The sequence below is a fragment of the Eutrema salsugineum genome, unplaced genomic scaffold, assembly GCF_000478725.1.
Source record: "Eutrema salsugineum unplaced genomic scaffold, Eutsalg1_0 scaffold_15, whole genome shotgun sequence".
NCBI classification, from domain to species: Eukaryota; Viridiplantae; Streptophyta; class Magnoliopsida; order Brassicales; family Brassicaceae; genus Eutrema; species Eutrema salsugineum.
The window spans coordinates 607110-631580 of NW_006256867.1; the positions used below are offsets into that span (position 1 = coordinate 607110).

Sequence of the window (24471 nt, forward strand, 5' to 3'; positions counted from 1 at the left end):
CCATTAACAACATACTGCAAATCTTACTTATTAATTTATCGATTTAAGCGAATACATTATTTCTATGATTTGCTATAAAAAATATTTTTCACATGATCTTATACGAAATAGTAGAAAACAAATTCTATAAAACACTAGAATTGTAAAACACGTTTTCTAGAATACATTTATAAATAAATTTTAAATATATGTATTTCCTAAAACAATATTAGAATAATATTCTTTTTTTTTGGAATTTTCTGAATTTAAATGTATATATAAATATTTGGTTCGTAAAAAAAATTAAAAAAGTTATTTTTATATAAAATTGTCAAAACTTAAAAAAATATTAAAGAAACAAATACTTCTATTTTTTGTCCTATATTTTTAATTTTCTCTTTTTTTTTCTACTGCAAATACTCCCGTAGATACTTTCTTTAGAAGAGAGCCATTCAGACACCAAATTATTGTTTACATGGAAAAACAAAAGTTCTCGTATTCTTGTTGCTTTAGTAAAAATAATTTTTTATAACATGCTCTTGTATACTGATTCATCATTGATCTAATCATTTTTACTAATTTCTCGTCGTGTCATGATTTAGATAAACATTCAATAATGTGCGTAGAATTAAAATTTAAATAAGTACTACACCATGTCTGCTACTTGACAAGTTTTTTTTTTTTTTTCAAAAAGGGTTACTACTTGACAAATTGACATATCCTAATATACTCCTTTTTTGTAAAAAAATATACTCCTTTTATTGACATAATAGTGATGATTTACTTCGATAATCTAAATTTACAGAGTATAGTTAAGTAAATTAAATTTATAAAAGGTAGAAAATTACCTGAACTGAATTTACTAGTCACTAGAACAAAGTGAACCAAAGGTTTTCTATATTTTGCTAACGATCCAGAATTTTGTTTACGTCAGCAAAAAGTTTCTAATTAATTCACTGAAGTAAGTTTTCTAATTTACACTCGCGGTTAACGAGTCGTTTAGTTCTCTGGACTGAGTAGCTTAGCTGAGCCGAACCGAGCCGAGTTGAGCCGATGATTTATTCCACTCTTTGTCGGTGGACAAGCCGGCTCCGATCTGAGAGCACAGTCTCAACAGCCCACACACAGCTCACTCTCTCTCTCCTCCGCTTTATACTTTTTTAGTCAAAGAGAAACCTCTCTCTCTATCTCTGTACCTCTCTATCTCCTCTTCTTCGCTTCTCTTCTACGAAACAGACAAATGCAGAGCTGATTGTGCTTGCTCCTCCTTCATCTCGCATTTTCCTTTTAGGTTAGTTCGATTTCTCCATCTGTGGATCTATCTGCATGCTTTGGTATCGGATATCTTGTGTTTGATTTCAGTGAGAGATCCGAGTCTTCTTTCCGATTATAGATTAGATTTTCCATCCCGATCTGAGTCTTCAAATTCCTGTTGATTAAACTTTCCTGATTTAGCTTAGTTCGAATCTGGAAAGTAAAGGGTTTCACTATAACGACTTTGGATCGAGATTTTTTTACACTTGCTGCACAGTTTAATCTCAGTTAGATAGAGTCATCCATTGATCGGTTGTAATTGCATTTGGCTTTTCGTACTTCTGGCGATTCAGATTTTAGGATCCTTATGCTTTATTTTCATCTGATCTCTGCTTGCATGATGATTGATTCTTTTTTTTTTTTTTTTCTGCAGGGGCGTTGATGCTCTGACGATCTTGTGTGTAGATCTGGGTAGGGGCAAGGTCTCTCGGTCTACGTTTGATTTGAGAATCTTGAAGTGAAACAAAAAATATGACAAGTGCACTTGGATGGAGATTTTCTTCTCCTAATGGAAATGGCCTTGCCCCAAACGAAATGGTAACTAGTTGTTGTATTATTTACTTTAGTTTTCTCTAAATTGGTTTTTGAGTGGGTTAATATGATGACCAATCATTACAAGATCTTATCGTAAAGCTCGGTTTTTTATGTGAGTTGAAAGATCACAGTGTGATCTTTCTGAGTTTCGGAATCGTTTATGATTTTCTTCTACAAAGCAATTTCCTTTTCATGTATTCCTTGAGTTTCAATCAGATTTAGAAATGTACTTGAGCTTGAGCTGAGCCCATTGTTAATTAATTCAGTGGTTCCTTTTCCTTTAAATGTTATCTTCTGTCATCTTATGTTTTGTTTTCTCATTTGTTTGATAATCTCTTCCCTGCTTCCTTCTTGTTTCTTTTTTTTTTTTTTTTTTTTTTCTATTTACTTCTACGTTTGCGTCCTGCAATAAAAACTCGAAATTTCCCTTATTTACAAGCGAAGCCTAAACCAATGGACAATAATACACATGCGACATAAACAATTGGCGTTGTTTCAGTCTGTTATATCTGATAGAGTGTCATGATCTAGATGGTAGTCTTTCACAGAACGCTTTCCATTGCATTTGAGCAAACGTCTTACAAGTTATACTCTTTTAACTTATTTTCTGTTGTCTGGTCATGTTTACAGGAGAGAAATGGGGATATGAAGATTCCAGATTCGGAGCCCCCAACTCCACATTCAAGCACAAAGATGAGTTTGAGGTAACGTAAATTTGTATTAAGTATTGCATGACTTCAATCAGTGTTTAAAAAAAAGTTAGGTCTTATCAGTATTTGTTGCACCGCAATCTTGGTTTCTTCGTGAGTTTGAAAATCAATATATCTGGATTAGTTTCTTACGATATCCTTTCAAATGAAACCATTGAAGTAAAAAGGCACACGTATTAGCGACTAGTATCTAACATTTCCCCATCACCTGCAGAGAGCGTACAACCAGCATGGAAGATCCGGATGGGACATTAGCAAGTGTTGCCCAATGTATTGAGCAGTTGCGCCAAGGTTCATCATCTGCACAAGAAAGAGAATACTGCCTGAAGCAGTTACTGGACCTTATAGAAATGCGTGAAAATGCATTCAGTGCTGTCGGTTCACACTCCCAAGCTGTGCCAGTACTTGTCTCTCTGCTCCGATCAGGATCACTTGGAGTGAAGATACAAGCTGCAACCGTCTTGGGATCACTCTGCAAGGAGAATGAACTTAGAGTTAAGGTGTTACTTGGGGGATGCATTCCCCCATTGCTTGGTCTTCTCAAGTCTAGTTCAGTTGAAGGGCAGATAGCAGCAGCAAAGACAATCTATGCTGTTTCTGAAGGTGGGGTGAAAGATCATGTTGGTTCAAAAATATTTTCCACTGAGGGAGTTGTACCGGTTCTATGGGACCAATTGCGCAGTGGAAATAAGAAAGGGGAGGTTGATGGTTTGTTAACTGGTGCACTTAAGAACCTTTCTAGCACCACAGAAGGATTCTGGTCTGAGACAATTCGAGCTGGTGGAGTGGATGTACTTGTGAAGCTGCTTACAAGCGGGCAGTCAAGTACAGTATCTAATGTATGCTTCCTTCTTGCTTGTATGATGATGGAGGATGCCTCTGTATGCTCCAGTGTATTGACTGCGGACATTACAAAACAGCTTCTCAAGTTGTTAGGATCAGGTAACGAAGCCTCAGTGAGGGCAGAGGCTGCTGCTGCTCTCAAGTCGCTTTCTGCTCAATCTAAGGAAGCAAAGCGAGAAATAGCTAATTCTAATGGTATTCCTGTTTTAATAAATGCAACAATAGCTCCATCGAAAGAATTCATGCAAGGTGAATATGCGCAAGCATTACAAGAAAATGCAATGTGCGCCCTTGCCAATATTTCCGGAGGTTTGTCATATGTCATATCGAGCCTTGGTCAGAGTCTTGAATCTTGCTCCTCGCCTGCGCAGACTGCTGACACTCTTGGGGCGTTAGCTTCAGCATTGATGATATATGATGGCAAAGCAGAAAGTACAAGAGCATCAGATCCATTGGTCATTGAGCAGACTCTGCTGAAACAGTTCAAGCCTCGTTTGCCATTTCTCGTGCAAGAACGCACCATTGAAGCACTCGCAAGTTTGTATGGGAATTCCATACTCTCTGTTAAACTTTCCAACTCGGATGCAAAACGTTTGCTTGTTGGTCTAATAACAATGGCGGCTAATGAGGTTCAAGATGAGCTTGTAAAGGCTCTTCTGATGCTGTGTAACCATGAAGGTAGCCTGTGGCATGCACTACAGGGGCGTGAAGGGATCCAATTGTTGATATCTCTTTTGGGTCTTTCATCTGAACAGCAGCAAGAATGCGCTGTTGCACTTCTTTGCCTTTTGTCTAACGAAAATGATGAAAGCAAGTGGGCCATCACTGCTGCTGGAGGTATACCTCCACTTGTTCAAATTTTAGAGACAGGGTCTGCCAAAGCCAGGGAAGACTCTGCAACCATCCTTCGGAACTTGTGCAATCACAGCGAAGATATTCGAGCTTGTGTTGAAAGTGCTGATGCTGTCCCTGCTCTGTTATGGCTACTAAAGAATGGTAGTGCCAATGGTAAGGAAATTGCTGCCAAGACATTGAATCATTTGATTCATAAATCAGATACTGCAACAATCAGTCAGCTTACTGCTTTGCTGACCAGCGATCTACCTGAGTCTAAAATGTATGTTTTGGATGCCTTAAAAAGCATGCTTTCTGTGGTCCCGTTCAGTGACATGTTACGTGAAGGCAGTGCTTCAAATGATGCTATTGAGACCATGATCAAGTTGATGAGCTCTGCAAAAGAAGAAACTCAAGCAAATTCAGCCTCAGCTCTTGCAGCTATCTTCCAGAGCAGAAAAGATTTGCGTGAGAGCGCTCTAGCCCTCAAAACTCTCTTGTCGGCTATAAAACTTTTACAGGTGGATTCTGAGAAGATCCTTGTTGAGTCTTCCCGCTGTCTAGCTGCAATTTTACTTTCAATCAAGGAGAATCGCGATGTGGCCATTGCTGCCAGAGAAGTTTTGCCTACGCTGGTTTCGCTTGCCAACTCATCCGTTCTAGAAGTTGCTGAGCAAGGAATGTGTGCATTGGCTAATCTTATATTGGACAGTGAAGTGTCAGAGAAGGTCATTGTTGAAGAAATTATTTTGTCAGCCACTAGAATCTTACGTGAAGGTACAGTGTCGGGGAAGACGCTTGCAGCTGCAGCAATTGCTCGCCTACTTAGTCGTCGCCGAATTGATTCTGTATTGACAGATTCTGTGAACCGTGCTGGAACAGTGCTTGCCTTAGTATCTCTTCTAGAATCTGCCGACGGAAGGTCTGATGCAATATCAGAGGCCCTAGATGCGCTTGCTATATTCTCAAGGTCAGGAGCTAATGGAAATGTAAAGCCAGCATGGGTTGTTTTGGCTGAATCTCCCAACAGCATGGCCCCGATAGTCTCATCTTTAGTGAGTGTTGCTAATCCCTCACTACAGGATAAAGCTATTGAAGTACTGTCAAGACTTTGCCGAGATCAGCCTATAATTTTGGGAAACATGGTCAACAATGCTAGAGATTGCGTTGCATCTATAGCTAAAAGGGTGATAAATAGCAGAGACCCGAAAATAAAAATTGGTGGAGCTGCTATTATTATCTGTGCTGCTAAAGTTAACGACCAGAAAATGATAGAAAGTTTGAATGAGACGCAGTTGTGTGCCAAATTCGTTCAAGCACTTGTGCGGATTCTAGATTCATCGCAGATTTCTGTGCAAGATCAGGAAAAGGATGACAAAGATACTATCTGCATATGCATTCATCCCAAAGAAAGGGAGGAAGAGGAAGAGGAAGAGGCAACAGAAAGTAGGGAGGGTTCCACGGGGGAAACAGTTATTTCTGGTGACAATTTAGCCATCTGGTTGCTCTCGGTTCTTTCTTGTCATGATGAAAAGAGCAGAGCAGTAATACTGGAGTCAGAAGGCATCGACTTGATTACTGATAGAATAGGCAACCGTTTTCTGCAGGTATTTAACTCTCTTACAATCTTTTGAGATCACAGTTAATAGCATATAAATTCTATATTAAGAATCTGTGTTAGCAGTTAACTAACATTCTGACTCATTTTGGGACGTTAGGTTTTATTTATATTGCTTTAATTGCTAATACTTTATTACATTTCAGGCCGATCATGGAGAAGACGCCAACATTTGGGTTTGTGCTTTACTGCTAGCCATACTTTTCCAGGACAGAGAAATCACTCGCGCACATGCAACAATGAAAGCTGTTCCAGTGCTCTCAAATCTTGTGAAGTCAGAGGAATATGCTGACAGGTATTTTGCAGCACAAGCGCTAGCCAGTCTTGTCTGTAACGGTAGTCGGGGAACTCTTCTGTCTGTTGCAAACTCTGGTGCTGCGGCTGGGTTCATATCGTTGCTTGGTTGTTCTGATGATGACATAAAAGAACTTCTGCAATTGTCACAGGAGTTCATGTTAGTGCGTTACCCAGACCAAGTCGCTCTTGAGAGGCTTTTCCGAGTTGAAGATATTAGAGTTGGGGCTACTTCACGAAAGGCGATTCCCTTACTAGTTGACCTTCTTAAACCAATTCCAGACCGCCCCGGTGCTCCACTACTTGCACTTAATCTTCTAACTCAGCTTGCCGGAGACTGTCCACAAAATATGATTGTCATGGTAGAGTCAGGTGCTCTTGAGGGCCTCTCAAAATATCTTTCTCTTGGACCTCAGGACGAGCAAGAGGAAGCTGCAACGGTTCTTTTAGGCATCTTATTTAGCAGTGCCGAAATTCGAAGGCATGAGTCAGCATTTGGCGCTGTCAGCCAACTTGTAGCAGTTCTGCGTCTAGGTGGAAGAGGAGCAAGGTACAGTGCCGCCAAGGCATTGGATAGTCTCTTTTCTGCTGACCATATAAGAAATGCAGAGTCTTCTAGACAAGCTGTTCAGCCATTGGTAGAGATTCTCAATAATGGTTCAGAGAGGGAGCAACATGCTGCTATTGCTGCACTTGTTAGGCTGTTGAGTGATAATCCATCACGGGCACTGGCAGTTGCAGATGTGGAGATGAATGCTGTGGATGTTCTATGCAGGATCCTTTCTTCAAACTGTTCTATGGAACTGAAGGGGGATGCCGCAGAATTGTGCTATGTTCTATTTGCAAACACAAGGATTAGGTCTACGGTTGCCGCAGCTCGTTGTGTTGAGCCTCTCGTCTCTCTCCTTGTGAGTGAATTCAGCCCTGCCCAGCATTCGGTTGTACGGGCATTGGACAAGCTTGTCGATGATGAACAACTGGCTGAATTAGTTGCGGCCCATGGTGCTGTGGTTCCTCTTGTTGGGCTTCTCTATGGTAAAAACTATGTGCTTCACGAGGCTATATCAAGGGCTCTAGTAAAGCTAGGTAAGGACAGGCCTGCTTGTAAACTGGAAATGGTGAAAGCTGGAGTTATCGATTGCGTGCTTGATATTCTACACGAAGCTCCGGACTTTTTATGCGCTGCATTTTCAGAACTGCTTCGCATCCTTACAAATAACGCTACTATTGCCAAGGGCCAATCTGCTGCGAAAGTGGTGGAGCCACTGTTCAATTTGCTGACGAGGTTGGAGTTTGGAGCCGATGGGCAGCACAGTGCTCTGCAAGTTCTGGTAAATATCTTAGAACATCCACAATGCCGAGCTGATTATACACTTACACCGCACCAAGTGATTGAGCCGCTAATTCCACTGCTGGAGTCTCCATCCCCAGCAGTACAGCAATTGGCAGCCGAGCTTCTGTCTCATTTGCTCTTCGAGGAACATCTACAGAAGGATCCATTAACACAACTTGCGATTGGACCGTTAATTCACGTTCTTGGATCTGGCATACACCTATTGCAGCAGAGAGCTGTGAAAGCTCTCGTTAGCATTGCTCTAACATGGCCAAATGAAATAGCTAAAGAAGGTGGTGTGAGTGAGCTGTCTAAGGTGATACTACAAGCCGATCCATCGCTTTCCAATGTGTTATGGGAGTCTGCAGCATCAATTTTGGTTATCATCTTGCAATTTAGCTCGGAATTTTACCTGGAAGTCCCTGTTGCTGTTCTCGTAAGACTTCTTCGCTCTGCATCCGAAAACACAGTGGTTGGTGCTCTTAACACTCTTCTAGTGTTGGAAAGTGATGATGGAACCAGTGCGGAATCCATGGCTGAAAGTGGTGCTATAGAAGCTCTTCTTGATCTTCTAAGGTCTCATCAGTGTGAGGACACAGCAGCGCGACTGCTCGAGGTACTTCTTAACAACGTCAAGATTAGAGATTCAAAAGCCACCAAGACTGCAATCTTGCCCTTGTCCCAGTACCTCTTGGATCCACAGACTCAAGCTCAGCAGGCGCGATTACTGGCAACTTTGGCCCTCGGTGATCTTTTCCAGAACGAAGCACTCGCTAGAAGCACCGACGCAGCTTCTGCTTGCCGTGCTTTAGTCAATGTCCTTGAGGAACAACCCACAGAAGAAATGAAAGTAGTGGCTATATGTGCTCTGCAAAACCTTGTTATGTATAGCCGGTCCAACAAAAGAGCGGTTGCGGAGGCAGGTGGTGTGCAGGTCGTCTTGGATCTGATCAGTTCCAGTGACCCGGATACATCTGTTCAGGCTGCAATGTTCGTAAAACTTCTTTTCTCAAATCACACTGTGCAAGAATACGCATCTAGCGAGACCGTGAGAGCAATAACTGGTGAGAAAAATCTTGTACCTTCTTTATCGTTTCGAACTGCTTATTGTTCTTTATAACACTGATTCTTCCTTCTAATTTGCAGCTGCTATTGAGAAGGACTTATGGGCCACTGGAACCGTGAATGACGAGTATCTAAAAGCCTTGAACTCTTTGTTTAACAACTTCCCGCGTCTAAGAGCCACCGAGCCTGCAACACTAAGCATACCTCATCTGGTTACATCCCTCAAGACAGGCTCAGAGGCAACTCAAGAAGCTGCCTTGGATGCGTTGTTTCTTCTCAGACAAGCTTGGTCAGCCTGTCCTGCTGAAGTTTCCAGGGCCCAATCAGTTGCTGCTGCAGACGCAATCCCTTTACTTCAGTACCTAATCCAATCAGGTCCACCACGGTTCCAGGAGAAAGCCGAATTCCTCTTGCAGTGTTTGCCAGGTACTCTTGTGGTCACAATCAAACGCGGTAACAACATGAAGCAATCCGTTGGCAATCCGAGCGTGTTTTGTAAGATCACACTCGGTAACACTCCTCCTAGACAAACCAAGGTAAGAAAAGACTCATCACCCCTTGTTCAATTCACTGTGACTATTAATTCCCCCAAGGAATCAACCTTATCTTTCGATTTTTTTCAGGTGATTTCGACAGGTCCTAATCCAGAGTGGGACGAGAGCTTCTCATGGTCATTTGAGAGCCCTCCCAAAGGTCAAAAACTCCATATTTCATGCAAGAACAAGAGCAAAATGGGAAAGGTATATCATCAAAAACTAAACTTGACTCATATTTGACAGTTCCAAATTTTTGCGGTCTATTGGGTTTTTATCTGAATCAGAGTCCTTTCGCTTTTGTTTTTCTGCAGAGTTCCTTCGGGAAAGTAACGATCCAAATCGATCGGGTGGTAATGCTGGGAGCCGTTGCAGGTGAATACAGTTTGTTACCAGAAAGTAAAAGTGGCCCCAGAAATCTTGAGATCGAATTCCAGTGGTCTAACAAGTAAAAACACCACTTCATTTTTCTTTTTTTGAGGGTGAGAGTTCTTCAGTCAAAACTTTGTTTTCTTGGCCAATTTTTCTTATATTCATTTTGTTTATTGTGTAATGCTACTGTATATAGTTTGTATTGTAATGCCATGGTTTGGTGATTTATACCTTCGGTCTTTTAATTCTTTTTAACTGTGTATTCAATTCATTTGTAACATTTATTGCCATTTTGTGTTTTCCGTAGCTTCATTTATTCATCTTCTGGTGTGCCTCTAAAATTTAAACTTGAAATAATTCGAGAACCTTTTTTTACTTTTGCTTTTAGTTTTGATGAAAGATAATGCATGAGCAAAATGAGAACTGTTCTGCACTTGTATGTTTATGGAAGGAGAAATATATTGAACTAACCTAATAGGAAACAAATTACAAACACAATTTAACAAATGAAGTGTAAACACGATAAGAGAAAATGAGAGGGTTCAACGGCATATAACATAACGAAAGAAGTTACAATACGATTTAGTTTTAGAGAATGGGAGACAGTTTTTAAGTTGCAGTAACATTTAGTTTCACGAAAAAGAACCTCACCAAGACTAACTGGAAGGGTCGACGAAATCACCAATATATAATCTATCTTTAAGTAATTCCACTTCTGCTGCAGCTTCTGTATGATAAGGCAAGAAAAGAGGAAATGGTTTTAGTTCTACAAGATGATTAATTAAATCTGCACTGCCAGTAATAGCAAACATAATTCAACCAAATGGATAGCAAGCCACTTAGCCACAAAAAAAAGTATATAAGAGAGCTTTGATGCATTACCACAAACATGGAGGCACAACCTAACTAAAGAGAAAAATGAGAGGAGTTTAAGGCATACCCTCGGATAGAAGAAGTTGCGGAGCGTAGTTTCAGAGAGGGAACCTTAGTAAGAAGAATCCTTGTCTTCTTCACCATTTTCTTTTTTACCACTGTCTTCTTCACCACTGTCTGTGTCGTCCAACAAGTCCACTTCTGTTGCAAATACGGTAAGAAGAAAATGGGAAGATTTTCAGGCATGACCCATAAATTTCATGTAGTTACATTATTAATTCATAGATGCGTGGGAGGTAGAAACAAACATAGACTTACTTTTTTTGTTAAGGTCATGGCGATAACCGCGCTTGTCATTTTTTCCAAGCATTTTTAAAAGATCACGCTCAATGTACATAAGATAGATGTCTCGAAGCTGTTCCTCTTCTGTTGCTGCCTCATGGTCACCCTGATTTGACACGAAAAAAAAATTTGTCTAAATTGAAAAACAAAAGAAGTACCTCTACAAGATGATCGATCGATGCAAATCATTACCGTGGACATTAAACATTTCATATGAAACACGTCCTCGCAGTGATGGCAGAAGTAAACCCTTTTATAGCAATGTGTTCCACATAGAGAACAACTTTCCAGTCCTTGGAGTTCAGAAGAAAATGATTGCTCGACAGTGTGCTGGTGCAGTTGGTTTTCACTATGGCTGGAAACCTAAGGCACTCTACATGGGCATTGAAATTACAATCAATACATCCATAGAATGACTTACCACACAGTCTTGAACAAACATTGCAGGTTCGAGCCAACTGCCAATCATCAACCCAATAGTTATAGAAAGTGTGACGGTGAGACCACCTGATACTGAGACATCCACTGCTTTGCTGCATTTAATATGAAATCTGACTTTGCAAATGAAGCAACAGAGGCCATACTTTGTAATATTTAGATTGCAGGAACTGCACTTGGATCCACTTATCAGTTTTACTTTTAGTGGGTGATCAGAATGAAGAGGATGACTGAGTCGCTCTTGTCCCCCAAGTTCGATACACCGAGAATGATAGATATCATGACATGTCATACATGACATAACTTTTCCAGACAACCTCTCAACACAAATAGTGCAACCTATCGGATATGACCTCGATACCATAACTTCAACTACGGAATGTCTGTGTTGCAAGCACTTACTTAATTCCTCAGTAGTTGCAATGAATTTCTTCCCACGATGTATTTCTCCAAGAAATTGTGTAGCCTTTACCATGCATTTGGTGCATATGATAAAATTGCATATGCGACAGAAGAGATTGAAAAAAGACACTTGGGAGAAGTGTCAAAAGATGGTCCAAATGAAATCGATACTTCGATGGTTTCCCTAGCTTTAGACATATATCATGTGCCTCGAATTCACATGCCTTGCATTCCCATGATTTACCAATTAGTATATCCTCAAAGCATATACTACACTCCACAATCAATTCCCGAGTGGGGGCCAATATCAGCACATGAGTATGGTCAGTATCAATAACCTGCACGATGTACGAAGAAAAACAATTGAAGGAAGGTGGCCCTAGCTGGCTAAACGAAGAAAAACTTTCTAATCTCTTTCAATACTACTGTGTGGAACCTTACCATAAGTTTGTTATCTAATTTGTTGGTTTCACTGTCTTCTTGATCTCCTGGCCTCGTGACGTCTTCTCCATCAGAATACAGGTCTTTGAAGTATAATGGAGAAGGCACTTCCTGTTGTTTGTGTGTAAGAAATAATAGTCTCTTAGTTTCTTAATAAATTACCATCAATCCTTAAGAAAGAAAAACAAACATAAAAATTGGATATTACCTCACGTAGAATGCATTCAATGTGACCCAGAAAATCGCATTCTTTGCAACAATAAGCAGGATGTCCCGCATGTACCATTGTCTCACATACTTCACAATACTCCATAGAGTTGTCTTCGGCTAGGAATATCTTACGGAATAGAGGATGAATGTGATAAGATTTCCTGACCACGGACTCGGGTATCCCAAGACAATCAAAATGAAACAGAAAACCACATTCCACACAGTGATAATAGTAATCGAGAGAGTTATCAGTTCCTTCCATGCATATTTGACACGGCCTTACCTCATTAAAAAAAAACATTCCTAGCACCAGTAGCAGCATAAAACAACCTGTGCTGATGAGACTTGTGCATCAGACCTCGCAACAAGGAGTCTGCACACCTCAGGTGAATAAAAAATTGCATTCTAGGCAACCAAACGGGGCATTATCGAGATCAAGTCTGCATGCATCGCAAGTTCTTACATCACCACAATTATATGTGAAATCAAGGCGTATGAGAGGGTGTGCCGGATGCATAGGATGTTGAATCTCTCTGGGAAGATCAAGACAATGCTGGTGAACAAACGAGGAACATGGAACACAACCATAACATATCGCAGAGGGAGAGAGTGGAAGCTCACAGAGTATGCAAGAGCCATTGGCGTCAGATCCTGGTTTACACCTCCTAAGCAAGTGGACATGGCTATAATGGAGCAATTCCTCGGCTTCCCAGCCAGTGATTATGTTCTGGATCCCACAATCGAGATCCAGATAGATCTCGCACTCTTTACACTTGAAGTAAAAAGAACCAGAAAACAGATTCCCACACCCAGAGCAGAGCATGCATCTAGTCTTCTCATCATTTTTCCCCATACAAAACTCTAAGGGGTGTTGTGGGTGGAAACCATGTGACACCATCTGTGGTATCATGGAGCATGGTTTACAGAGATCGAAATTACATGTGTTACAAGCGAACTCCACAGGTTCATCTTTGTAACACATGTTGCAGATGCCATCGGCAACGATCTCCGGCGAGGTCAACACACATTCATGGGCGCCGTGTTTGAGCTCTGCCATAGCTATGCGAGCAAAGGAAGTCAACGAGGAAGAACTCAAGATTAAGAAAGAGAGCAGAGGTAGTGATCGATCGCTTAGCTTGGTGGCTAGGTTAAGCTCTGTGGAACAAATAAGAGATTTACATAAAATAGATTTGTATCTTATTGAACATTGAGCTCCAATCTGAGTTATTAGTTTTTAAAGACTGGGACGTGAGACCCGCGAACCTGAAAGGCCAGTTTTTTATAAGTCAACGAATTAATATTAAATAAAGACTCAAGATTGAGATCCAATCTTCTTATTACTGTATTTTTAAAATACTAGGACGTGAGACCCGCGAGGCAGATTTTTTTATTTTCTTAAATATAGAACGACTCGTACAATAGCAATATAGTCCACAGAGATAACAAATCTTACTTTAACCTTGAGTCATTATTGGGCATCCAAATGTGGAGAACGAGTGAAAAAAGCAGCACCATTTTCTACGTCATCGGTCTTAATGGCTCCATTGTGAGACATGAGAACTCTGTATATTCGCTTTGAACAAACCTCACCTAACCTTATGTCTCCTCCTACTAAACCTTCCACCTTCAAGTCTTTCAGTAGAAACTCCTTGTCATGAATCTGTTTCCGATATTTGCCTCAGAAAAACCGTTGAAAATAAATAAACTGAGTCCGCACGTTTTACTTACCGATTTGTTAGGATCCATATAAACACTAAGAAGAGACTTCATGGATGGATATTTCTTCCACACTGCTATGGCGTATCTTGGCTGCACCTTTGGTATTGCCACTAACGCTTTTAACCTATAGACAACAAGTAAATATAGTTACTTAATTAAACAGATACAGAGAGACTAAAACACAACCTAAAGTGATATATATATAGGTTTTATTTACTTTACCATGGACTCTTTTTAATCAAATGTTTGTCAACTGCATCCTTGGAGACTAATGCACCATTAGCGTTTACTGATAACATAGTTAATTTCTTCCTGTGCACCATACAGTAGAGCCATGATTAGTCTACTTCAAAAATAATGCAGATATATACATTATTAACCACACGTTTTATATATCAACTCAAGAAGACCAAGACATGAAGATGTGTTATATAAGTTTATCTCACGACGTGCCTACAGCCCAGTTTTTCATGATAAGCTTTAGAGCTTTATTGCATTGAGTCAGTGATCAGTGATGTGATTTGGAATTTATTGGTTTCCATCAAGAGGTGATTAGTCTAAAGGGATCCTCCAAACCAACTTAGTAATTTGGGGAAAGAAATTGAAACTATTATCCATCATGATATTAGTACCTGAACTGGCAAGAGGCTAGACTGCTTGTTAAACCGACAACATGTTCAGCGACCTCAGCCTCGTCTATACAGTGTCTGGAATGTACTCTAACATAATGAGTAGTTAATTTTGCAAGTACCTGTGTAATAAACATCAAATACCACAAAAGTAAGTACGTTTAAGAAGTCAAACAAAAGAGCAACAAAGATGTTTTGTTTCAAAACACTGCTCATTAGGTACTACAGTACCTCATCGATATGAGGCCGTCTCCAATTTCCCGGGTTCTTGTACTCTTCCTTTTCCCTAAAATTGATTTTTTCAGTTTCAGGATGGAAACACTGAATCAATACAAATTCGCTTTATCAAACTTACCTTTTCTTTACGTAGGACATTAACTTATTGGTGAGGCAGCACACCGTATAAGATGGGTATTGGTCCTGAATTCTTGAGATGTTTTCTAGAAGCCTTTCATTAGCAACAAGATTACAAAACTCTTCAGCCTCATACACAAGTAAGACATAAGGAATCTTAGGCCCTTGGGGAAAAGCCTGCAGCACAGTAAAGAAGATGCAAATTAAAGTAAAAAATAAGACACTAGTGTACAGATGATTCGTATAGTTTTCGTCTAGTAATGATCTCCCCAAGGCCCTTCAACTCATAGCAAAAGGGATTCATTTCTAATATTTCATAATATGTAACTCAGTTCAATGCCAGGTGTTATAAAGTAACACTTGATCGATATCTTTCTAATAAACAATTATCTCATTCTGAAAGATGGAAGTTGAAGAAAACTTTAGAAGGAAACGTATCCTTCTAATGAAACATAAACAAAGCGACTGAGATTTTATCGTACCGGAGCAATATCCTCTGGAATTGTCATCGTCCACACGATGGATCTCTCAATAGGATTAGGGGCTACACGGAATGTAATGCCTTTCTCAGAGAACCTTGAAAGCAGAAGTCCTATGCCATCAATATACAAGAGGAACTCAGTGTCTATACATATGTCACAAACCAGCCATTCATATGAAACAAAAAAGAGAGTCAAAGAACAAACATCCTACGCATATGTTGAAGGATAATATAATACAGAGAATAGAGAAATTTTTTTACCTCCAATGGATCCTTCAACCACTTTAGTATCAATCTCAGCAACAATGGATTTAAGAGCTAACTTTCCCTTTTCCCATTTCTGCTTTTCCTTCTCTAACTTTTTACGCTCAGCTTCTTCTGCTTTCAATGCTGCTTTCTGTAACTTCTCTTGCTGGATGATGGAAGCCAATTAACTATTGATCAGGATGCAAAATAGCAAAGTCAAGTAAAGAACATTTACCTCTTTTCTTAGTTTTTTTTCCTCCATTTCATGGATTTTGTCTTCCTTCGACGGCCGCTTTTTAGGAATTCCGACACCCGAAAGAGTTGTAGTTTTAGAACTTCTGATCCGCTTTTTATTACCCATTTTCTCGATGCTTATATTTTCTTTTTCTTGGTCAGAATCTACCTGATATTTTTGAGTAAATCAAAATAATAGCAGAAGCAAGCAAATTCAATATGTATACAGCTATTACCATTTAGAAATGAAAGTAACACAAAATTACGAAACAAAATGAAAGAAACAACAGCAGCACACCCTGAACTCTGAAGACATAAACTAATGACACGTTACGGGAATCGAGAATTGCCATATCCTCAAAAAGGCAGCTTTGCAAAAAAAATACACAACAAATAGAGTCAAAGTTCCTAAATCATGTACCAATGACGAACAATATGGAAATAGTTCCTTGCAAATCAGTACCTCGATAGTATCATTGGTCGGCGAAGAGCGTAGACTGAATTCATGCATCCAATTAGTATTATCATCTGAAAGAAATCAGCAACCCCCATTTATAAGTGGACAAGAAAAACGAAGTTCATCAACCATAAGAGTTTGGTTTTAGGGTAAGCAAACCACTGTTTGGCTCACTTATTCTAGTATTAGCCTCAATAGAATCTGCATCACTTGATCTAGAATCCAATACACGATGCGGTTTCGTAAAATCAGCAAGCATAGGCTCATACTTCCTCGAAGTTTCAGGTCGAGGAATATCCTCAAACTCCGAGTCCAGAGATATTACCCTTTTGCCTAAGTGAAATTCCAAAAGAAACATAGAAAAGTAAACATATTATCGTTCACCACACATACTTTGGTATAGACATTTAAGTTTGGTTTTTGGGGTAAGTATACCAATGCTTCTCTCATGCATTCTAGCATTCTCATAGTTCATCTCAACAGAATCTGCATCACCGAATCCAGATTCCACTACTCGACGTGAGTCCCTAAAATCAATAAGCACGGGTTCATACTTCCTCAAAGTTTCAGGTCGAGGAATATCTTCAAACTCCGAATCCAAAGATATTATCCGTTTTCCTAAGTGAAATTCCAAAAGACACATAAACAAGTAAAGAAGTTATAGTTCATTATGGATACTTTTGATAGAAACATTTGACTGTAAAGCATACCTATGCTTCCCTCAGTTATTTTAGCATTCTCATAGTTCGCCTCAGTAAAATCTGCAACACTGAATCCAGATTCAAATCCTCGACTTGGCTCCCTAAAATCAGCAAGCATAGGTCCATACTTCTTCGAAGTTTCAGGTCGAGGACTATCTTCAAACTCAGAATCCAGAGATATTACTCGTTTGCCTAGTGAGAATCCAAAAGAAACATATAGTAAAACAAGCTTCCCGGAATCAATTCCATGTTAGCCAAATCATTCCATAAAACCCAAAAACCCTACCTAATGAGGATTGAAAGTTAAACTTACCGGAGAACTTGTCTTCGCGGTTCGAAGCTACAGCACCGGGACCAAAGGAACACTTGACGACAGAGAAATCATCAGAGAGAGGTGTATCAGGGACGAACAAAGGAGTAGAAGAAGATTCCGGCGGCGGCTTCTGCGGCGTCGGGTCGGAATCCGATATCAGTATCGCAGAGATGGGATCTTTCCGAGCCCGTTTCGAAAGCGATGGGAGTGGAGTAACCGGATCTTCCCCGTCGGAGATCAGAATGTGATCCTTCATGGAAGAGAGAATTTGGATTTCGCAAGGAGCACAGATTCAAATGAGCGCGGGATTATCGAGGAAGATGAGGATGGTTCGAATTCGAAATCGCCGGGTAACAAATTGGGAATGTAAACAGTGTTTGACTACACGGTCTATCAGTTACAGAGTTACTCTACTCGGGGATTTGAAGAGTGTTTGGCTGCAAGTTCATCTTCATTCTTTGCCATGTGGCCGGTGGCCCATATAAACTCACTATTGGGCTGGTGGCCCATATAAACTCATTATTGGGCTGGTGGCCCATATAAAATTACTATGGGCTCTTGTAAATATTTTTTTGCCAACTGATGTTAATAAAATGTAAATATGTAAATGGGTAAAATTCAAAGAGTGAATAAGCCTATTTGGCAGTACAACAAATAAAGGTACAGATTATCAATTTTTTAAAAAGTATAAAGATTATATTACCATTTTTTTTATAGAAATTACAAAAATTACAAACAACAAATTAACCAAAAAAAAAATATTAACAACTCCACAAAAATAGCAGAGAACAAAGTTAAAGAAACAGCGAGATAATAAATAAAAGCCAAAACAAAACTTGATGGAAAAGCAACAGTCATACATTAAAACGCGTACCACCCTATTTTGCCGTATCTCCAAAGAACTAGAGTTCTCATCATTGTTGACACAATTATCATCTTGAAGCTAGCCTTCAAACCTCAAGAATGAGATACCTACAACTTCTCCAAAAACAAATAGCATTTCCAGATCTGTAATAGACTAACTAGCAACCATCCTTTGATAAAACATCCGTCCTTTCATTTCGCTCCCTATAAACATGACCCAAAGAGCAAGAGGGTGCTTGGTCACCCAGTAACGAATATTATATAATATATTATCAATATCGAGATTTTCTTCTCTTCGATTAACCACTATAACTAACTCCTTATTGTCACTTTCAAACCATACGTGTCTGCACCCTTGAGCCCAAACAAATTTTAGTACATCAAGAAATCCACATGCTTCTGCTTGTATTGGTGAGAACTGACTTCAATTTTTCATTTTAACTAATGTTATTGTTGGGACTTTCACAAAAAGATGTTTTACTTGTCTTAAAAACTGGATTTTCTGCCATTCAAGAGTATTTTCATTTATTCTATTTTACCTTTATCATTTTAATTATTTCAAAGAGAAAATATAAGTAGAAAAATTAATAAAAATAAGGATCCGGTTGTAATTCCAATTAGAATATCATAAGGAGTAAAATTTTTTGGATCGGATAGTTTACATTACTGTCATCACACACATTCACGGTTCACAAAAACATAGAACAATTCTCCAAGAGACCCACATTCAATTATTGATTCATAGGATCTAAGATTTCATTTTCTTGTCCGTTGTGAACTTGTGATGAGTGAAGAGTAAAATGTTCAATCATGTCATGTGAAAAAATTTGGTTGAGGATGAGAAATGGTCGATGATTTTCAACCCCAAAAGAAATTCACGCCGAGACTAGGCTGCCACTTATACAATATGGATTGTTTCTTTTAGTGCCCAAATAAAGAGCGCTCCTACTTGTTATGGGCTTTTTTAATTTAATTTTAATCTTAAAAGGTTCTAAGAAACCAATAAGAAACCAGCAATAAAGATGGTCTAACATGCTCAATCATGTTATGTAGGTTACATGATGTAACTATAGTTTAATTTTTTAACTCCGTGATGTAACTATATATCATATATGTTACATGAAGTAACTATATTTATCAACTCCATGATGTATATCATGTAGTTGGAGAAGCGTATGAAGTGAACGTGGCAACTCCTGGTTCGTTGTGAATTGTGCTGAGTGAAGACTAGTAACATGCTTAATCAAATCACGTAAATATTTGTTTTTACCTCGACGCATTTCGTTCATATTCTATAAAACTAATCAGTCCAATTAAGTATATATATATATATATATATATATATGATGTCGACAAAAGTAGAATGATATAAAAGAACTGTTTTTTCTATCCTCTTTTGTTTAAAGTATATGAAACAAATGTAGTTTGGTATTGTTTTGTTTGATTCTCTTTAATCTGAAATAAAACGTGGTCTTTTCCACTGAAAATGTCACCTTTCGTTGTAGTTGTAATCTGGCCCCATTTTTTTGTTTCGTTGTAATGAGTGAAGAATATTTTCAAGGATCCAATGAGAACGTGATTAACTCGGTGGACTGATTACAAAACAAATATGGTTTGTTTCTATATATTTTATAGGCATGGGGTGTCAGTTTACGCTCCAACATATGGAATTCTTTTTCTTTTTTTTTGTTACTCACAAATTTTATTCGATCGAATCATTATTGCTATCATGTTCACTATACTAAAAAGTGAAAGAATAATTCGCTATCATGATCACTATAATTTAAAGTCGTCAAAAATAATTTTCGAAGAAAAACACAAACGCATTCATTACCTTCGCAGATGAATTTTCGTCCTCTTATAGCTGTAAGAAACCATGATTTTTACGATATAATAAAACTGAATACTAAAAAATATTGATATATAGAAAACAGAATTAATAATGACTATATCGATGATAATAATAATAATAATATTTTAAAAATAAAAATGGATAATTATTTTTTTTCTACAGCCTAAACACCTAAAACAGTTTAATAATCCAAACCAGAAATACCAAATTTACATACATGACATTAGACGCAAGCATTTCGTGAAAGGTTGTCGACTTTTATATTTTTCGTATGTGAAACAAATGAAAGAGAGAAAAAAGAAAATTTTTCCTTATTCTTCATGTATTCCTTTAAGTGCAAAGCAAAAACCTACCATCCATTTGGTTTAGATATTATTTTCACCAACTTGGAACAGTCGGTTGCAAATGTTACCATCATCTGATTGTTATCAAACATACAATGCATGGCCTAGATTAGAATCTCGAATTCTGCATTTAAGGGGGTTAGACTGCGTCGTAAATTCCTTACTCCCATTACCGTGTAGAGACGCTCGAGATCTTGTCACCCTAAGCCCGAAAATGGACTAACAGTTTGTTTAGAGACGCTCGAGATCTTGTCTCTTAATTCTTTGATTGCATTTGTTGTGTTTGATACAATCAAAATTCAGAATTTTAGAAATCCATGAGCCACACAATTATTATTATTATTTTTTGGTATGCAACATTTAACAACAAAACTAAAGAATCCAACAAAGTATTGTACTCACAGACTAAAAGTACAGAAAGAAAAAAAAAAAGAATGATGATCAAATAGAATTATGATCAAATAGATATGAGAGAATCCATAATCAAATTCCATAAATAAATAAGAAGATTCATAAATATTCTCCAAATTTGTTAAAAGTGATGAAGAGATCTTCTCCAAGAATACAATTGAAAGTTATAAAGTTATTTACACAAACTAAAATTGAAAGATTTATAGGTCTTAAATTGTTTTTGGTAGAAACAGAAAAAAAAACCTAGAAAAAATTATGGAACATCTATATATATTTCAAACCGGTCTAAAGAATGTGTTTTAGACCTGGCTCCTTGTGTGTGAATGGCAGCTAGGGCACATGTAAGTGATCTAGACCCAACTTCATGACCGATCCAGTGTTCTTCAAAGTTCATGCTAAATTCTTCATCTGTTTATGCTCTAGTTTCTATATATTATTATTGATTTTTTTTTATAATAAGAGATAATCTGAACTTTATTATCCGATTAATGTTTTAAGATGAGTGATATCTTCGACTAATTCATTTTTCAGATTTTCAAACAGGCCTAAAATGTGGTACCATCTTCGACTGATCAAATGGAAGTGGTACTATTTATTTGTTTATGCTCTAGCTAAGTGTCTATCATTTTTCTCCTATTTTACAAAAAAAAATGGAAGAGACTCTCAAAAATTTAAAAGAGTCAAAACGAAATGAGAACACTTAAAACCAACTTATGCAATAGTTAAAATAAGTATAGACACAATCTACGTCGGCGCCGTGCATCGATCATGTCTGGATGAAGAATATGTAGACGCAATTTATTTCACGATCCTGCGAAATCAAGAAGTTTATAGCCTAATCGCTTAAACGAACCACTAGTTTTTTTTTTTTTGTAACAAGCATAAACTAGTGTCGCTGTGCAAAAGAATCATAACCTAGGGATGAGGGACTAGTATTTTTTTTTTCTTTACTAACTAGCATAAACTAGTATCGCTGAGCAAAAGAATCATAACCAAGGGATAATGATAATATTTGGGGAACTTACAGCGAAAGCAACGACAGAGACGGTGGCGATGAGGAGGAGAGAGAGGAGGAGAGCATCACAGCGAGCACCATAGTTGGTGATATGAATGTGTAAGACATGGAGATTTGATCTGTCCTGTTGGGAATCAATCCAAAGTCTCACATCGGAAGTTTGAACCAATATGGTCTAATATATAAGTAATGTCTAACTCTAATTAGTATAAGGCCTTTTGGAAAGGAGCCCAAAACCAAATCCGTGCGGGCTTTATCAGTTGGGCCCAAAGCAGACAATATCATACTAATTAGGGAGTTGGACATGGGCTTAGAAAAAACCCAATAAATAATATCAGAGCCTAGGTCAAAGAAAAGTGGACTTGGAGAAATTGGATTGGACTGAATGTTTGGTGTGGGAGAGAAACCCTCAAGATGACCTTGCGATTAAGATGTACAAGATGGGTAGTAGATATTGCTGGAGGTTGGAGACCAAGAGTTAATGTGGACTTTGGCTTGAGGGGGAGATTGTTGAGAATCAATCCAAAGTCCCACATCAGAAGTTTGGACCAATATGATCTAATATATAAATAATGTCCAACTCTAATTAATATGAGACATTTTGGGAAGGAACCCAAAACCAAATTAAATCCGTGCAGGTTTTATCAGTTAAGTCTAAAGTAGACAATATATATTAATTGGGGAATTGGATATGGGTTTAGAAAAAGCCTAATATGTCCATGGATCATGGTAACTATTAATAGCGTTCATACGCTACCACTACTCTATAAGTTGACGTGGAATTTTATGGTCCGTTATGAACTTATTATGAGTGAAGAGTAACATATAATCATGTTATGTAGGTTACATGATGTAACTATAGTTTAAATTTTTAACTCCATCATGTAACTATATCATTTATGTTACATGATGTAACTATATTTTTCAACTCCATGATGAAACTATATCATGTACGCAGTACGTACTACGTAGTATCCTGTCAAAAAAAAGAAAAAAAAAGAAACTATATCATGTAGCTGGAGAAGCGTATGAAGTTAACGTGGCAATTTTGGAGCCGTTGTGAATTGTGCTGAGTGAAAAGTAACATGCTCAATCAAATCACGTAATTTTTTTTCTTTTAACTTCTACGCATTTCATACATATTATGATACTAGTGCAATAATGGAAAACTAAGAGTCCAATTAAGTAAATGATGTTAACAAAAATAGAATAATAAAAGAACTGTTTTTCTATTTTCTTTTGTTTTAAGTACTATGAAACAAATGTAGTTTGGTATTGTTTTGTTTGATTCTCTATAATATTAAAAGAAAACGTGGTGTTTTTCGACTGAAAATGTCACCTTTCGTTGTAGTTGTAACCTGGCCCCATTTTTTGGTTCGTTGTGATGAGTACCGACTACCGAAGATATTTTTTTGAGGATCCTATAAGCATGTGATGATTAACTCGGCGGATTGATTACAAAACAAATATGGTTTGTTTGTACTTTGTGGGCATGAGGCGTCAGATTACGAAACTACTCCTCCAACACACATAGAATTCTTTTTTTTTTTTCTTTTTTTTTTTACTCACAAATTTTATTCGATGGAATCATTTTTTTCTATTGCCATCTCATGTTCAAAATACTACAAAGAACAAGTCTCCAAGACCAGACAAAACAAAATTCCCTTAGCAATGAATTTTCGAAGGTTCAAAAATCTAGTCCAAATTTATTTAAAATGGTGAAGAGATCTTCTCCCCAAGTATACAATTGAAGGTGATCAAGTTATCTACAAAAAAACTAAAGCATACTCTAAAACATAACTAAACTTAAGTATTTATATTTCTTTATTATTTTTCGTCAAAACAAGGTAAAACTCTGGCGAAAAAAAAAAACCTGGATCATATGTGTTTTAGACCGGCCAAAAAGTGTTCTGGATGGAGATCCCTTGTGTGCGAATGGAAGCCTGAGTGCAGTAAAGTCTAGACCCGACTTCATGACCGATCCAATGTCCTTCAAACTCCAAGCTTGATTTATCATCTGTTTTAGCCCTAGCTAGTTTCTATCATTTTTGCCTATTTTGCTAAAAAAAGACTTGAGAGACTCTCAAGACATTAAAAATACCAAAAAGATTAAAAAAAAATTAAGAATAAGATTTGAAACAATTTTTTTCAACAATTTTTACAAAAAAAAAAAGATTTGAAACAATAGTTAAAATCCTTGAAAATACTATTCATCAGTAGAATGTGTAGACACAATCTAATTCATCGTCTTGCAACAAGAAAATAAATTATTTGTTTCAACGGGAGAGAAGTGGACTTTGTACCCTAATGATTTGAATTAGTGGCCTATCGTATCATGATCTAGAATTAAACTAGTAATATGTGTGTCTGAGTTGTAGACCATAAAAAATAGGAGGAAAAAAGAATCATAATCTAAGGATGATGATGTGATTTGGGGACAAATGTGACGATGGTAATAGAGAGAGGAGAAAGAGAGGACGAAAACGTCACGACAAACCATCATTGGTGATATGAATGCCAGAATTGGAGAAATGATCTATCCAAATTCCAAACTATCGATACATTACAATGATTTAATAAACACTCATTGGAATAATCGAAACAGAGTAACCGTATCTATTTTTATTTTTATGATATCCGACATATAGCAATGTGAATATATGATCATGCAGAACAAACTTAAGCATTCATCACACTAATTAATATTAAAATAGGA

The 24471-nt window shown here is 37.9% G+C and overlaps 2 protein-coding genes and 1 pseudogene across 5 annotated transcripts; 1 reads left to right on the plus strand and 2 right to left on the minus strand.

Annotated features, from left to right (window-relative positions):
• The first annotated feature begins 1121 nt into the window (after positions 1-1121).
• LOC18022311 (protein CELLULOSE SYNTHASE INTERACTIVE 1) lies at positions 1122-9735 on the plus strand. Its single transcript, XM_006404600.2, has 8 exons — positions 1122-1270; positions 1667-1830; positions 2458-2531; positions 2752-5821; positions 5979-8523; positions 8606-9060; positions 9148-9264; positions 9372-9735. The coding sequence occupies exons 2-8, from the start codon at positions 1765-1767 to the stop codon at positions 9507-9509; spliced, it is 6465 nt and encodes a 2154-aa protein (XP_006404663.1). The 5' UTR covers positions 1122-1270; positions 1667-1764; the 3' UTR covers positions 9510-9735.
• Positions 9736-9915: 180 nt separating this feature from the next.
• Positions 9916-13232, minus strand: LOC18022312 (annotated as a pseudogene).
• Positions 12988-17627, minus strand: LOC18022313 (crossover junction endonuclease EME1B). 4 transcript variants are annotated; one of them, XM_024158438.1, is made up of 15 exons: positions 17270-17627; positions 16966-17148; positions 16691-16873; positions 16430-16588; positions 16262-16326; positions 15800-15967; positions 15580-15730; positions 15320-15429; positions 14839-15014; positions 14715-14769; positions 14487-14605; positions 14077-14166; positions 13864-13978; positions 13589-13759; positions 12988-13290 (listed from the first exon to the last, which is right to left on the minus strand). In XM_024158438.1, exons 1-14 carry the CDS (start codon positions 17523-17525, stop codon positions 13604-13606), a joined length of 1986 nt encoding a protein of 661 aa, XP_024014206.1. In that variant the 5' UTR covers positions 17526-17627; the 3' UTR covers positions 12988-13290; positions 13589-13603. The 4 variants fall into 4 exon arrangements, with proteins under 4 accessions (XP_024014206.1, XP_024014204.1, XP_024014205.1 ...); XM_024158436.1 differs by having other exon boundaries at positions 13589-13795; XM_024158437.1 differs by lacking the exon at positions 12988-13290 and having other exon boundaries at positions 13571-13795.
• Between the last annotated feature and the right edge of the window lie 6844 nt (positions 17628-24471).

Excerpts from the sequence above, each read along its gene's own strand:
- LOC18022311 (XM_006404600.2), top strand. The coding sequence starts at position 1,765 with ATGACAAGTGCACTTGGATGGAGATTTTCTTCTCCTAATGGAAATGGC. Across the intron at positions 2,532-2,751 it reads AGCACAAAGATGAGTTTGAG|AGAGCGTACAACCAGCATGG; the intron begins GTAACGTAAATT and ends CATCACCTGCAG. Across the intron at positions 9,061-9,147 it reads CTCCTCCTAGACAAACCAAG|GTGATTTCGACAGGTCCTAA; the intron begins GTAAGAAAAGAC and ends GATTTTTTTCAG.
- LOC18022313 (XM_024158436.1), bottom strand. The coding sequence starts at position 17,525 with ATGAAGGATCACATTCTGATCTCCGACGGGGAAGATCCGGTTACTCCA. Across the intron at positions 15,968-16,261 it reads CGACCAATGATACTATCGAG|GTAGATTCTGACCAAGAAAA; the intron begins GTACTGATTTGC and ends CAAAAATATCAG. Across the intron at positions 14,770-14,838 it reads ATGTCCTACGTAAAGAAAAG|GGAAAAGGAAGAGTACAAGA; the intron begins GTAAGTTTGATA and ends AATCAATTTTAG.